Source organism: Zalophus californianus, chromosome 12 (genome assembly GCF_009762305.2).
Source record: "Zalophus californianus isolate mZalCal1 chromosome 12, mZalCal1.pri.v2, whole genome shotgun sequence".
NCBI classification, from domain to species: domain Eukaryota; kingdom Metazoa; phylum Chordata; class Mammalia; order Carnivora; family Otariidae; genus Zalophus; species Zalophus californianus.
In genome coordinates, this window is record NC_045606.1 from 93,834,397 (window position 1) to 93,847,176 (window position 12,780).

Genomic DNA, 12,780 nt, shown 5'->3' on the forward strand with positions numbered 1-12,780 from the left:
GAGAGGATTTGCCTTTTTCTTTGGTTGCAAATCAGGACTGCTGTCAACTTGAGGTCATCTTAAGCAACCTTTAAGGATCATGTGTTGGGTGGGTCTTTCAGGGTACCTGGTGTCCCCCAGAATATTTAGTCAGCCACACTGCTGGAAGTGCCATTCGGGACTCCTATAAGTCTTTCAGCTTCTGTGTCTCCCTACTTTCTGCCTTGATTATGCAGTGAATATGTTTAATCCTTCTTATAATATTTAAGGTCATCGATAGAGTTGTGATCTATTCATCTTTGTATCTCTTAGATGTGCTGATAAACAAGAGCTACTTAATACATGTATATTAAGTGAAAGCAGGTGATTTGATTGATAATGGAACCTGCCTCGCATAGGGCACAGTGGAGGGCTGGGCAGAAAGTGTGAGGTCAGTGACGGACCAATGGGAGCAGGAAACCGGGAGGGAGTACGGGGAGCAGTGACACCAGGCAGGAGTCCACGTGAAATAGCTCTTGCCCTCTTTCCCTGTGCCCATCTACTTTATCACCTTTTCGAGTTGTGTTTTGTGTTTCGTATTTTAAGTTATAAAGCAGAAAACTATAGTGTTTTATTTTCCTCTCCAAATGAACTAATAATAAATAATCAAATTAGGAAAGTTGCCATTAAATAGATGGACTTTATTGTATTTTATTGCTTTCTGAGTCAAAATGGAGTCACTTTCTTTGGCAGGAAAAAAAATATATTCCCCCCAACCATAGTTAAGGCTTCCCCTGCACAAACTCCAAAATTAGGCTGAACCAATTATTGTCTAGAATGTCTTTCTCTTCTAATTGTCTGTATTCTGAATAATAGTTGCTTCAGCAACTTTTTTTTTTTTTTTTTTTTGCTTCAGCAACTTCTATAGTAGCAATTACAATGATTCTGGTACTTAAATTCTTGTTTCCTACGTAGATGTTTATTGCTAATGTTCACAGTATTTCTGTCTCTTGTGATGTTACTGATTCTAGAGAAAGATGAGCCTGTTGATTTTGCTTTTGTGCCTGGAGAAAAGTCGAGCCATCTGCTGCTAGTAACCTTTCCCATCTGAAATCTGATGGCAGGGGTGCCTGGGTGGTGTAGTTGGTTAAGCGTCCAACTCTTGGTTTAGGCTCAGGTCATGATCTCAGGCTTGTGGGGTTGAGCCCTGTGTTGGTAGCCAGTGCTCAGCAGGGAGTCTGCTTGGCATTCTCCCAATCTCTCTCCCTCTGCCCCTCCTGCTTGTGTGCTCTCTCTCTCTTAAACTGGTTTTGGTTGGTGCAAAAAAGAAAAAAGAAGAAAAGAAATCTGATGGCAACATTTCCAGCTCAATTGGCAAAATTCTTTGAGTCTTAAGTGTTTGTTTCCTTCCTAAACCTTGTTTCCCACAGCCGCCGGAACCCTCTTGGTCTTATCATTGCCCTAGATGATAACAAAGAAGCAAAAGGCGAACTTTTCTGGGATGATGGGGAAACTAAAGGTGAGCACTGTTATGACAGCCTGCGTCTGTGTGTTACTCCCACTGGTCATTCAGCCAGGGGAGAAATCTCACCAGCTACAGCAGCGCTAATCACTCAAGAGAATTTTTGTTTGGGTTGCACTGTTCACAGCTAGTGGTAGATGGACCACAGATGGAAGGAAAACATGTTCCTACCTCTTAGAATGCTCCCATCAGACAAGCAATATAGACAGGCTCTCATTTTGTTGTCAACAGACATCTGAAAGAGATGTTTTCAAGACTGTTCCTGCCATTCACCGTAGATCTCTTCCCCTAAAATACAAAAGTCGATGATAGGAAACACATAGCATGGCAGCGAGGCAGAGTGAGAGTGTGTTCTCGTGTGCCTACATCCAGCCATGCTTCTTCGTGCATTTTCCTGGCTCCACTATACTAACAACTCTTGTGGCTCAAGCTTAGGAGATAGATTCACTTGAGGCATGTGCCTTTTTTGAAGCACTTGGAAGGGCATCTTTTCAAGGGTAAGGTAGGAAGGAAAAGGGAAAACAGTGGCCTGGCCTTGGAGACTCTGTCTACAGTCTTGTCATTCTCAAGATGGAGCTTTCAGTATAGCCAAGGGGTGATCTGTCCTCCTGTGGTGGGCAGGCCAGAGGCTGACTCACCTTTCTCACACTTTCAGATACTGTGGCCAATCAAGTTTATCTCTTTTGTGAGTTTTCTGCCACCCAAGTAAGTAGCACATTTTTATGAATCTTAGGTGTGGGCTTTTCTCTGACAATTAGCTCATGTGTGTTTGTATATGTGTATAATTACATTTATAGCTTCATATGCCTTTATGACTGTAGATGAGCACATTTCCTTTAAAAGAACTTTATTTTTTATTATTTGTCTTTATTTTAATTCCAGTTAATTAACATGCAGTGTTATATTAGCTTCAGGTGTACAGTATAGTTATTCAGCACTTCCATAGATCACCAGTGCTTAGTTGGGCACATTTCAGTTTATAACTTAACTCCCAATAATTGAATCATCCATGTTAGTAAAAAGAGGCAATGATATCGTTAAATCAAAGTAGCCAGTCTTTTATTTTTTTTATTTATTTTTTTGTTTTTTTAAAATAATTTTTTATTGTTATGTTAATCACCATACATTACATCATTAGTTTTTGATGTAGTGTTCCATGATTCATTGTTTGTGCATAACACCCAGTGCTCCACGCAGAATGTGCCCTCTTTAATACCCATCACCAGGCTAACCCATCCCCTACCCTCCTCCCCTCTAGAACCTTCAGTTTGTTTTTCAGAGTCCACCGTCTCTCATGGTTCGTCTCCCCCTCCGACTTACTCCCCTTCATTCTTCCCCTCCTGCTATCTTCTTCTTCCTTTTTTTTTTCTTAACATATATTGCGTTATTTGTTTCAGAAGTACAGATCCGTGATTCATCAGTCTTGTACAATTCACAGTGCTCACCATAGCACATACCCTCCCCAATGTCTATCACCCAGCCACCCCCTCCCTCCCACCCCCGACCACTCCAGCAACCCTCAGTTTGTTTCCTGAGATTAAGAATTCCTCATATCAGTGAGGTCATATGATACATGTCTTTCTCTGATTGACTTATTTCACTCAGCATAACACCCTCCAGTTCCGTCCACGTCGTTGCAAATGGCAAGATCTCCTTCCTTTTGATGGCTGCATAATATTCCATTGTGTATATATACCACATCTTCTTTATCCATTCATCTGTCGATGGACATCTTGGAGTAGCCAGTCTTTTAAAATGCAGTTTAAAAAAAATTTCTCTGTGTGTGTTTCTCTCTTTTTCACTCAGGAGAGTATTGAAAAAGTTGGTACTCCTTGAGCACATGTTAGTAGAGACAGCTTAAGAGGCATTCAAAGCAGTTTTGGGTATCTGGTCTACGATAGAATATTTGAGTGACTTCACAACCAATCAGCAGACCTTTGTGTTTAATTGTTTTGCAGAACTACTTGGATGTGAAGATTTTGCGGTCAACTTACAAAGACCCCAATAATTTAGTATTTAAAGAGATTAAACTTCTTGGGACCCAGGAACCTACCAATGTTACTGTGAAACACAACGGTGTCCCAAGTCAAATTTCTCCTAATGTCACTTATGATTCTAACCTACAGGTAAAAATTAATTTTGTTGAGATAGTTTACCAAGAATTCATAGCTTATGGTGTTCCTTCTTGCCAAAATCGCATGGGTTCCTGAAGGACCAGGGCACACTCTGAGATCTGGGGTGGGGAAGTAAGAGGCTTAGGAGAGAAAAAAAAGCAAGGGGTAAGCCGGAGCTAGAATGGATCAGGGAGCTGCTGAGAAACTGGAAGAAGATAAAATGCTCTTTTCATCTATTTCTGTTTCTCTCAACTATTCATTCCCTCATTTGCCCATCAATCAAAAGAGCAAAAGAGCATTTGTCTAGATAAAGCATGCAAGATTGAGATATCAGAATAAGTGGACTTGAGGATTGAGACTGGGACAGAAGAAGAGTGAAGTGTGGAGTGTGGGGGACGGGATTAGAGGCAAAGTGAGTCTGAAGTCTGCTGACTGAAGCTAGAAAGGCAAAGTGGGAGATGGGATACTTACTAATTAAAATTTTGAAGTGCATTTTTTTTTTTTTTTTACTGTGTTCGGATACATAGACTTTCTCTCCAACACATACATTTTAGAGAAATATTTCAAGTCAAAAAATCTGTTCAACTTAGCTAATGGCTACTTATTTGGTTAGATAATGATAAAAAATAATTTTTCATCAGTTGTAATGAGACCTGATGCTCCGGAGCAGGTTGTAATCTGTTCCCCTGGTATCTTAGCATTTGAGGAATGCTTTCTCCCATCCTCCTCACTCCAGGTCCTCCAGATGATCTGGGGCTGGGAGCTGCTGGGTCAGCATGTTTGTGAGAGATCTTCCAAATTTGGAGAAAATAAGTAAATCTGGCATTCTACTATAATGATGTATCGATTGCATTGGCCATTTTGCCTTATAACGTAGGTTGAGGATACCTACATTATAAAGTTAGAAATAAAGTACAGTTGACCCTTGAACAGCATGGGGGACACTGACCCCCCTATGCCATCAAAAATCCATAAATAACTTTTGACTCCCCAAATCTTAACTGCTAATAGCCTACCACTGACCAGAAGCCTTACGGCTAAACTGTCGATTAACACATATTTTATATATCATAAGAATTCTGTACTGTATTCTTACAATAAAACAAGCTAGAGAAAAGAAAATGTTATTAAGAGAATCTTAGGAAGAGAAAACATTTGCAGTTCTGTACTGTATTTATTGAAAAAACATGCGTGTAAATGGACCCATGCAGTTCAAACCCATGTTGTTCAAAGGACAACTGCATTATATGGTTAGTTATGTGTACAGCAAAGGGCAAGCCATTTGAAAGGTGCATATGTGAAAACAAACTCAATTAATATTTGTTAAATTAATTAATATAAGAGCAAAGGAAATGTTGATGCTTGAATTTGGGTGGTGGGGAGACACAGTTTATACACAGGAAACTACCAGGAAGGGGACAGGCAGTCCAAAGCAACGCAGAGGAAATGTTAACTGACATTATATCTAATTTAATGTTCGAAGCGTAATGGCCTAGCTGAGCAAAGCCGTTGGAGAAGTCAGGGTTCGAGCTGGGCTTAAAAATTTAGTTCTTAATCGTGAACTTTAATATTCTAAGCTGAAATAGTGAGTCAGAAGGGAACTTTTATATAAGGCAGGCAACTAGCAGAGCATTCCACAAAAGGGCACCATTTTCCTAGAAAGAGCATTTGTCTAGCTAAAGCGTGCAAGATTGAGATACCAGAATAAGCCAATCTAAGGATTGAGACTACCCTGACATTTGTCTGTGAGTTTTCTATAACTAGAATAGGGAGGGGATCAGTTTGGACAAATAATTTGTGGTCAGGTTTTGGAGGGTCTTAGATGCCAAAGTGAGAAGATTGGATTCTCAAAGTGTGTCCTATGAATCCTTGAATCAAGGCTGTGCCATTATGAAAGCATTGGTCTGGGGCATGAGATTTGTAGAATAGGGAAGTTTAAGGTGAATTTAGACTGAGAAGAGCCTGGAAAAGGGGTGATTATCCGTAGAGTGTGCTTTTGTAAATCTGGGCAAATGAGGACCTGCACTATGGAAATTGCTAATTAAAGAAGAGATAAAAATACATAGCAAATATTAAATATTTGAATTAGTGGGACTCAAAGAAGCAAGGTTTTGGGTTTTCAGGCTTTGGTCTTGGAGAAATGAATAGGTTGGGCTGTTAGGATATTAGAAATGGAAGGAAATGTAATGATTTTGCCAACTCCCCACTTTTGCTGTAGATGAAACTGAGACCCAAAGAATTGAAATGATTTGGCTAAGTTTCCCCAGCAGAATGGAGTTGAGAACACAAGCCGCATGACTCTTACTCCTCTGTTCTTGCCACCACTCCAGACCAAGGCAGGACAATAGGCTAGGGAGTGGAAGGCAAGAACATAAGCTCGATTTCAGATGGCCCCGTGAGCTCATGTGTGTTATGCTACCAGGGGAAACACAGAAGGCCTTCTTGTCCAAATAAGGAAGAGGAAGGGGAGTCAGGAAAAGAAAGAAAATGGGTGATCACAGTAGATTTTATTTGGCTTAATTCTCTTCCAAACGTGGCATACAAGATTCTGATAGAGTTGGCACATTTGCACTCTTCCCCTCTCTCCACGTAGCTCTCTTCCTAGAAGCTCCAGTGGGGTGTCACTTTGGATTGTTGAGAGTCTACTCTGGTTTCTATTTCCTCTCCTAAAAGAGGTTTCAGATCTTGCAAGGCCTTTGTGCTGGGGATAAATTTCCTTGTCACTTGCCCATCCCTACAGGTTGCTCTTATCACGGGAATTGATCTTATCCTGGGAGAAGCATACACGGTGGAGTGGGACCTGAAGATAAGGGATGCAGAAAAAATAGACTGTTTCCCTGATGAGAGTGGTGCTTCTGCAGAAAACTGTACTGCCCGTGGCTGTGCCTGGGAGGTAACCATGCTGACGACGCTAGCGTGCCTCGAAATCCTTGCCACTCAACCTACAGTTTCATGAGCATAGAGCTCCAGTACCTGTGTCACTGCCTAAAACCCATAGAAAGGCAGGACTTTCAAAGGAACCTGAGTCTGTATCTGGATATAAACAATAGATAGGGACAGGAGTGGGACTTTTTTTTTTTTTTTTTTTTTACAAATACCTTGTAAGGAGACCAGAAATTTAAACTTACGTCACTACCAATGAATATATAATGAAGTGAGTGATGGCCTGGATTTATCTCCCTGTAAATGGCCTTTTCTAGCCCCTTTATATTTGATAATTCTAGGACCGCATGCCGAGCTGACCTTAGCTTTCCTTTCCAGGTACCCACTTCCCCTGGAGTCCCGTTTTGTTATTTTGTCAACGATCTGTACTCTGTCGACAATGTTCAGTACGACTCACAGGGAGCCACTGCGACCATCTCCTTAAAGTCTTCGGTCTATGCCTCTGCTCTGCCCTCAGTACCCGTGACCTCCCTCCGTCTGCGTGTGACCCACCATAAGAATGACATGCTGCAGTTTAAGGTATGTGTTTGCAGTACACATATGTGTCAAGTGCCCACTGGGCACTTGGCAGTTCCATTACTTTTTGCTAGTCGAGGTCACAGAACCCTAAAATAAGTGCGTTCCTCTGAGCTAACCATGCCGCAGTATACTAGATCATTATCCTGGGGGCATTGAGAGACCATTGATCGACTGGTGCTGCCCCTTCTGATATGCATTTTGAAAAGATCACTGTGTCTACCCTAAGGAGAATGGTTGGGAAGACAAGAGTGAAAAAGGAGAGGGCAGCTAGGAGGCTACCAGTTCGGTTGTCCATGTGGGCAGCCAAGTGGAGACCAGGTATAAGAAAGGAAGAGAATGGTGGGAGAATTGAGAAGGTAGGATCATAGGATCTGGTGATGACTGCAAGTAGGCGATGAGAGAGAGGGAGGCATCAAGGACGATTGCCATGTTTCTGGCGTGTGTCTCTATATGGATGGCGGTGATGTTACCTGGAATGGGAACACTGGAAGGTTTGGGCTTGGGCCAAATAAGATGATGGGTTCAGTTTAGGATGCTGAATTTAAGATAGCTGAGAAATAGCCACGAGAGTGTAGAGACCTCTTTCTCTCCTATGTTTTAATTACACCTAAGGATTAGTGACAGGCTGTTCTTATGTCTATTTCTCTACTAACTTGTAAGTTTCTCAAAGACAGGAATTTCTCCATTCATATTTGTGTTTCTGAAATCTGACACAGAGTCTGGTAGACAGCACTCAGATGTTTACTGAAAGAGTAAATGGAAGACATTGGGCATTGCCCAAGAGGTTCATCACGAACTGCTATCAACCTAGGCTGAGTCCTTTTACATCTTCTGATGCAGGGAAGATGCTCTTTGATATTCCTATCCTCACCACAGCACTGGCCTGTGGTAGGCACCTAGTGCGTTTGAACTAAATGAACTTGCTCGCATTTCTGGCTTCAACCCTTTCCTCCTCTACGTCCTGATCACACAGCAGCTATCCCCCTAGCATTTGCCTCTTTCTGACCTGGCTTTAATACTCTGGGCCTTTGCATTTATTTTTCTAGCAGGACTGACTTCATCTCCTTGCTGTGCTTGCTTAACGGCTGCAAAGGTTTTAACACACAGCCTGTATTTTGCCCATGACATCATCTCAGTCTTCCAGAAACCGTGTTGGGCATTTTCTTCTCTATAATCTCACAACACTCGCATGTAGCTGTACATGAGCGTATCATCACCCAGGTATTGTGGGTGCCTCTTTTACCTCCTGTCAGCATGTGAATTTCTTAAAAACAGTGATCGTGTCTTGTCTGATTTAGTGTCTCCAGTGTCTATAGTACAGTATCGGGCAGGAGTAGAGAGCGAACTCAGTGAATCGATTTAGATGCCATTTGTAGCAAGGACATCTATGATTATTTTGATCAAATACAGTTCATGTTTTTTGACTTTTTTTCAATTCAGAGAAGCTTTCAGATATTCACATACACCCACAGATAAAGTAATAAATAATATATTCTATGTACCAAACTGATACCATACTGATTTTCCAAGGTATCACCAATGTCAAAGTGGATGTGTTAACTGTAACAGGGGCCTTAAAAATGAGATATGACAGACTCAGATCGAAATGTCAAGTCTAACATTTTCTTTGATATGGTAACTAAATCCCTGGTATCATGAGCTTAATGAAGACAAAGACAGCATTCAGCCTCCATGTCAAAGATACCAAGTTGCTGCTAAGGATATAGGTTTCTCGAATACTATATTTTCCTAATTTTCTTCCCACTCACCCTAGATTTATGATCCCAACAATAATCGGTATGAAGTCCCAGTCCCTCTCAACATACCCACGGTTCCATCCAGCACCTCTGAGAGTCAGCTCTACGATGTCCTCATTAAGAAGAATCCATTTGGGATTGAAATTCGCCGGAAGAGTACAGGCACTGTGATGTAGGTGGCTAGTCTGATTTGGAACTGATGGTTCCCTGCACTGCCAGGTCCGTTGTCCTTGGAGACATCCGGGCTCAAAGCATCACACTATACATTTCCAGATTTATGAATACATTATTCCCTTGGGGCCTGTTCTTATGAGAAATTTTTAGTTCCTTGGCAATAACTACTGAGGCACTTATGTGTACCAATGTTTATGGGGTGGTTAGTATATATTATCTCTATATTAGGGGATTCTAGAAGACGAGGTCTCTCTTCTCATGGCAAAAATTAATGATCAATAACAAAGATAACTTAAGTTAAAATATAAATAAGGAAGTTTAGGTAGTGACAACTGCTCTGTAGGAAAAAGAACAGGGTAATCAAGAGTTATGGGGAGTTTACTGCTTTTGATACTGTGGTCAGAGTAGGTGTCTCAGAGAAGGTGACATTTGAAATAGGACTTGGATGAGAAGGATCCACCCATGTGGAGATCTGGGGGAAGGGGAAGAACATTCCAGACAGATGGAATAAGAAGTGCACAGGCCATGAAACAGGAGCAACACCTGCCATATGGTGGGGGGGAATGCCCGTTGTGGTTGGAACACATTGTAGTTGGATTGCTCCGGATGTTAAGTAGCAAAGGGACTATATAGAGGAGCAAGAGTGGAACCCTGGGCTGGTGTGGAGTGGTAGCACCCGAGATGTAAAAAATGATTAGATTTGGCGACCGGGAAAGAGAACTGAAGGGAAGCAGTGAGAGAGGAAACCAGAAGAATGAAGGCTCACTCCTGGGCTTGTAGCAGGTGCACTAAGATTATTTTAACCAAATAGACTTTGTGTTTGTTTGGAGGATTAACAGGGCTCGGGGTGGGAGAGGGAATCAAGAGTCCTGTTGTCCTTGAAAAGTCAGCTGCTTGAAGCCAACAGGATAGCCCATGTCTTTTCCAAATACTCCTTTTTGTGTTGCAGTTGGGACTCTCAGCTCCTTGGCTTTACCTTCAATGACATGTTCATCCGCATCTCCACTCGCCTTCCCTCCCAGTACATCTATGGCTTTGGGGAAACTGAGCACACGGCCTTTCGGAGAGACTTGAACTGGCACACATGGGGGATGTTTTCCAGAGACCAGCCCCCGGGGGTAAGGACAGAACATCTGGGATCTGTGTCTGCTTCTCTTTATGCACTATGTACACTCCATTCTTCGTCTTCCCGGACTCACCTTAGATGGTCACATTTCCGCATTTAGATGAGTGGGCCAATGCTCAGTCTCCTTTGTTTTTTGTGTATTTAGTTTATTGCACAGAGAAGATGGACGGGACGTACCCCGTCAGTCATTTTTTGTGGAGTTTCTTTCTCGGCCACAATGTCTTTTAACCTCTTACCACTTTTCTCCTACGACTCTCCCAGTATAAGAAGAATTCCTATGGAGTCCACCCCTACTACATGGCACTGGAGGAGGATGGCAGTGCCCATGGGGTGCTCCTGCTAAACAGCAATGCCATGGGTAAGGTGATGCCAGCATCTCCCCTTCTTTTTGTGAACCATATTTGGCAACATGTAAGAGGGGATGTAAGAAGGGATAGAGAGACCAGGTGAGTCCCAAATATCCTGGAGGTCAGCCAGTGGGAGCCATCTTTTTAATTTGAATTAGTGGTGAGGCTATGGGTAAGAGTGCTCATTCTGGGGGTGTGAAGGTGTGAAGAAAATTTATACGGTGTATTGGAAAGGAGGTGGAAAATCAGGAGGTGGTGGTGGGGAGCATGCACGTAAAAACTGGTCGAATCAGAGTCAGATCTATCCCTGACTTAATAGTTTTATATGAATGTCAGTTTCCTGGTTTTGACAACGTCCGTTGGTTATATAAGATGCTGTCATTGAGGGAAGCAGGGTAAAATGTACAACGGAACTCTAGTACTACCTTTGCCCCTTCTTCTAAGTCTTAAACTATTCTCAAATGAAAGTTAGAGTAATAATTTTAAAAGAACAGAATGACAGAACATATTATAAAAAATAATAAACCCAATGGCAAAAAAGTCCAGGGGTAGCACCCTTAGACTTTCACTTAACTTCTTCAATTCTATGTAGGTATAGTAAAAATACTTTCTCTTAATACTCCCTAATAAAGAGGTATAGGAAGAAGGAAAAGGTAAGAATTTCAGGGGTAATTCCTCACCTTGAAGGTTCCAGCTTGATTGGTATTTTCCTATATTTTCAGATGTGACATTCCAGCCCCTGCCTGCCTTGACATATCGCACCATAGGAGGAATTCTGGACTTTTATGTGTTCTTGGGGCCAACTCCAGAGCTTGTCACTCAGCAGTATACTGAGGTAGGGGGGAATTAAACTGATTATCATGTATTCATACAGTAGGTTCTGAGTACCCAAATCCACATTTATTAGCATAACTCTTAGATGAGACCTGGAATTGTTGATCCTTCCGGAAGATAGACTATAAAACGAGGAGCAAGAAATATATCCCAATAACCATGAAATTTGCAGCCTCTCAAAGCATTGCAGAATAGCAGAAGTAGTAGTGGTGCCAGTTGCGGTGGTGGCAGTGGCAATGATAGTGATGGAGGGTGGTGGTAGTGATGTATTGTAGGTGATGGAGCTGCTGGTGTTGGATGTGGTGCTGGAGGTGATCATGGTGCTGGAGATGGTCATAGTGGAAGTGGTGGAGGTGATGGAGGTGGTAGTGGAGGTGGTACAGGTGGTGGTGGTGGGGGAGGAGATGGTTGTGGTGGAGGTGGTGGTGCAGGTGGTGGTGGACGTGGTTGTGGAGGTGGTGGTGGTGGTGGTGCAGGTGGTGGCAGAGGTGGTTGGGGAGGTGGTAGAGGTGATGGTGGTGGTGCAGGTGGTGGTGCGGGTGGTGGTGGTGGCGGAGGTGGTTGTGGAGGTGATGAGTGGAGGTGATGATGGTGGTGGAGGTGGTGGTGGTGGTGCAGGTGGTGGTGGACGGGATGGTAGAGGTGATGGTGGAGGCGATGGTGGTGGTGGTGGAGATGGTTGTGGTGGAGGTGGTGGAGATGGTGGTACAGGTGGTGGTGGATGTGATGGAGGTGGTCGGGGAGGTGGGGCGGTGGGGGAGGTGGTGGTGGTGTTGTAATAGTGATGGTGCTAGTGGTGATGGTGGTCACAGTGGTCGTGACAGTTACTTTGGCAGTAGCAACACACATGTATATAACTTACTACATGTTACTGATCATTTTACATATATTAACTCATTCAGTCCTCACAAAAGAAACACTAATGAAGCAAGTACTGTTAGCATCCCCAATTTACAAGTGAAGGAACTGACGAACAAGGGTTTTTTAACTTCTGCACAGGGCTGCATAGCCAGCAAGATTGGAGCCTGTGTGGTAAGCCAGGCCTTTTGCCTCTAGATTCTGAATCCTGAACCAGCAAGCTAGACTGCCTCTAGGAACCAGAGTAAAATCAGATTTTCCAAAATTCTTAGGCAAAGAGGTAAGATCTAGCAGAAAGCTTTCTCTGAGGTATCCCAGTGGTTCTGCATCCTCTCAGTTTCTCTCCATTTTTGAAGTTGTTGATTATCCAACTTGGGACACTGAAAGATGTTCTTATTAATTTGTTGACAATTTCAATCCAGATTCTCCTTTTTAAGGACTTAAATTTTCTGTCTATTTTCTAGCTGATTGGTCGGCCAGTGATGGTTCCTTACTGGTCCTTGGGGTTTCAGCTGTGTCGCTATGGATACCAGAACGACTCTGAGATTGCCAGCTTGTATGATGAGATGGTGGCTGCCCAGATCCCTTATGTATGTTCTCCATATGTGGTGGATTGGCTCTGGGACCT

The 12,780-nt window shown here is 42.8% G+C and overlaps 1 protein-coding gene across 3 annotated transcripts in view; it reads left to right on the forward strand.

Moving 5' to 3' along the window:
- MGAM (maltase-glucoamylase) overlaps positions 1 to 12,780 on the forward strand; it is an 86,437-nt gene that overhangs the window by 45,378 nt on the left and 28,279 nt on the right. For all 3 annotated transcript variants that reach the window (XM_027575002.2, XM_027575001.2, XM_027575000.2), the window contains exons 22-31: positions 1,389 to 1,477; positions 2,136 to 2,185; positions 3,439 to 3,606; positions 6,335 to 6,487; positions 6,856 to 7,056; positions 8,831 to 8,985; positions 9,937 to 10,105; positions 10,375 to 10,471; positions 11,183 to 11,295; positions 12,617 to 12,742. In XM_027575002.2, coding sequence (XP_027430803.1) covers positions 1,389 to 1,477; positions 2,136 to 2,185; positions 3,439 to 3,606; positions 6,335 to 6,487; positions 6,856 to 7,056; positions 8,831 to 8,985; positions 9,937 to 10,105; positions 10,375 to 10,471; positions 11,183 to 11,295; positions 12,617 to 12,742 — 1,321 coding nt within the window. The remainder of the gene's footprint in view (positions 1 to 1,388; positions 1,478 to 2,135; positions 2,186 to 3,438; positions 3,607 to 6,334; positions 6,488 to 6,855; positions 7,057 to 8,830; positions 8,986 to 9,936; positions 10,106 to 10,374; positions 10,472 to 11,182; positions 11,296 to 12,616; positions 12,743 to 12,780) is intronic.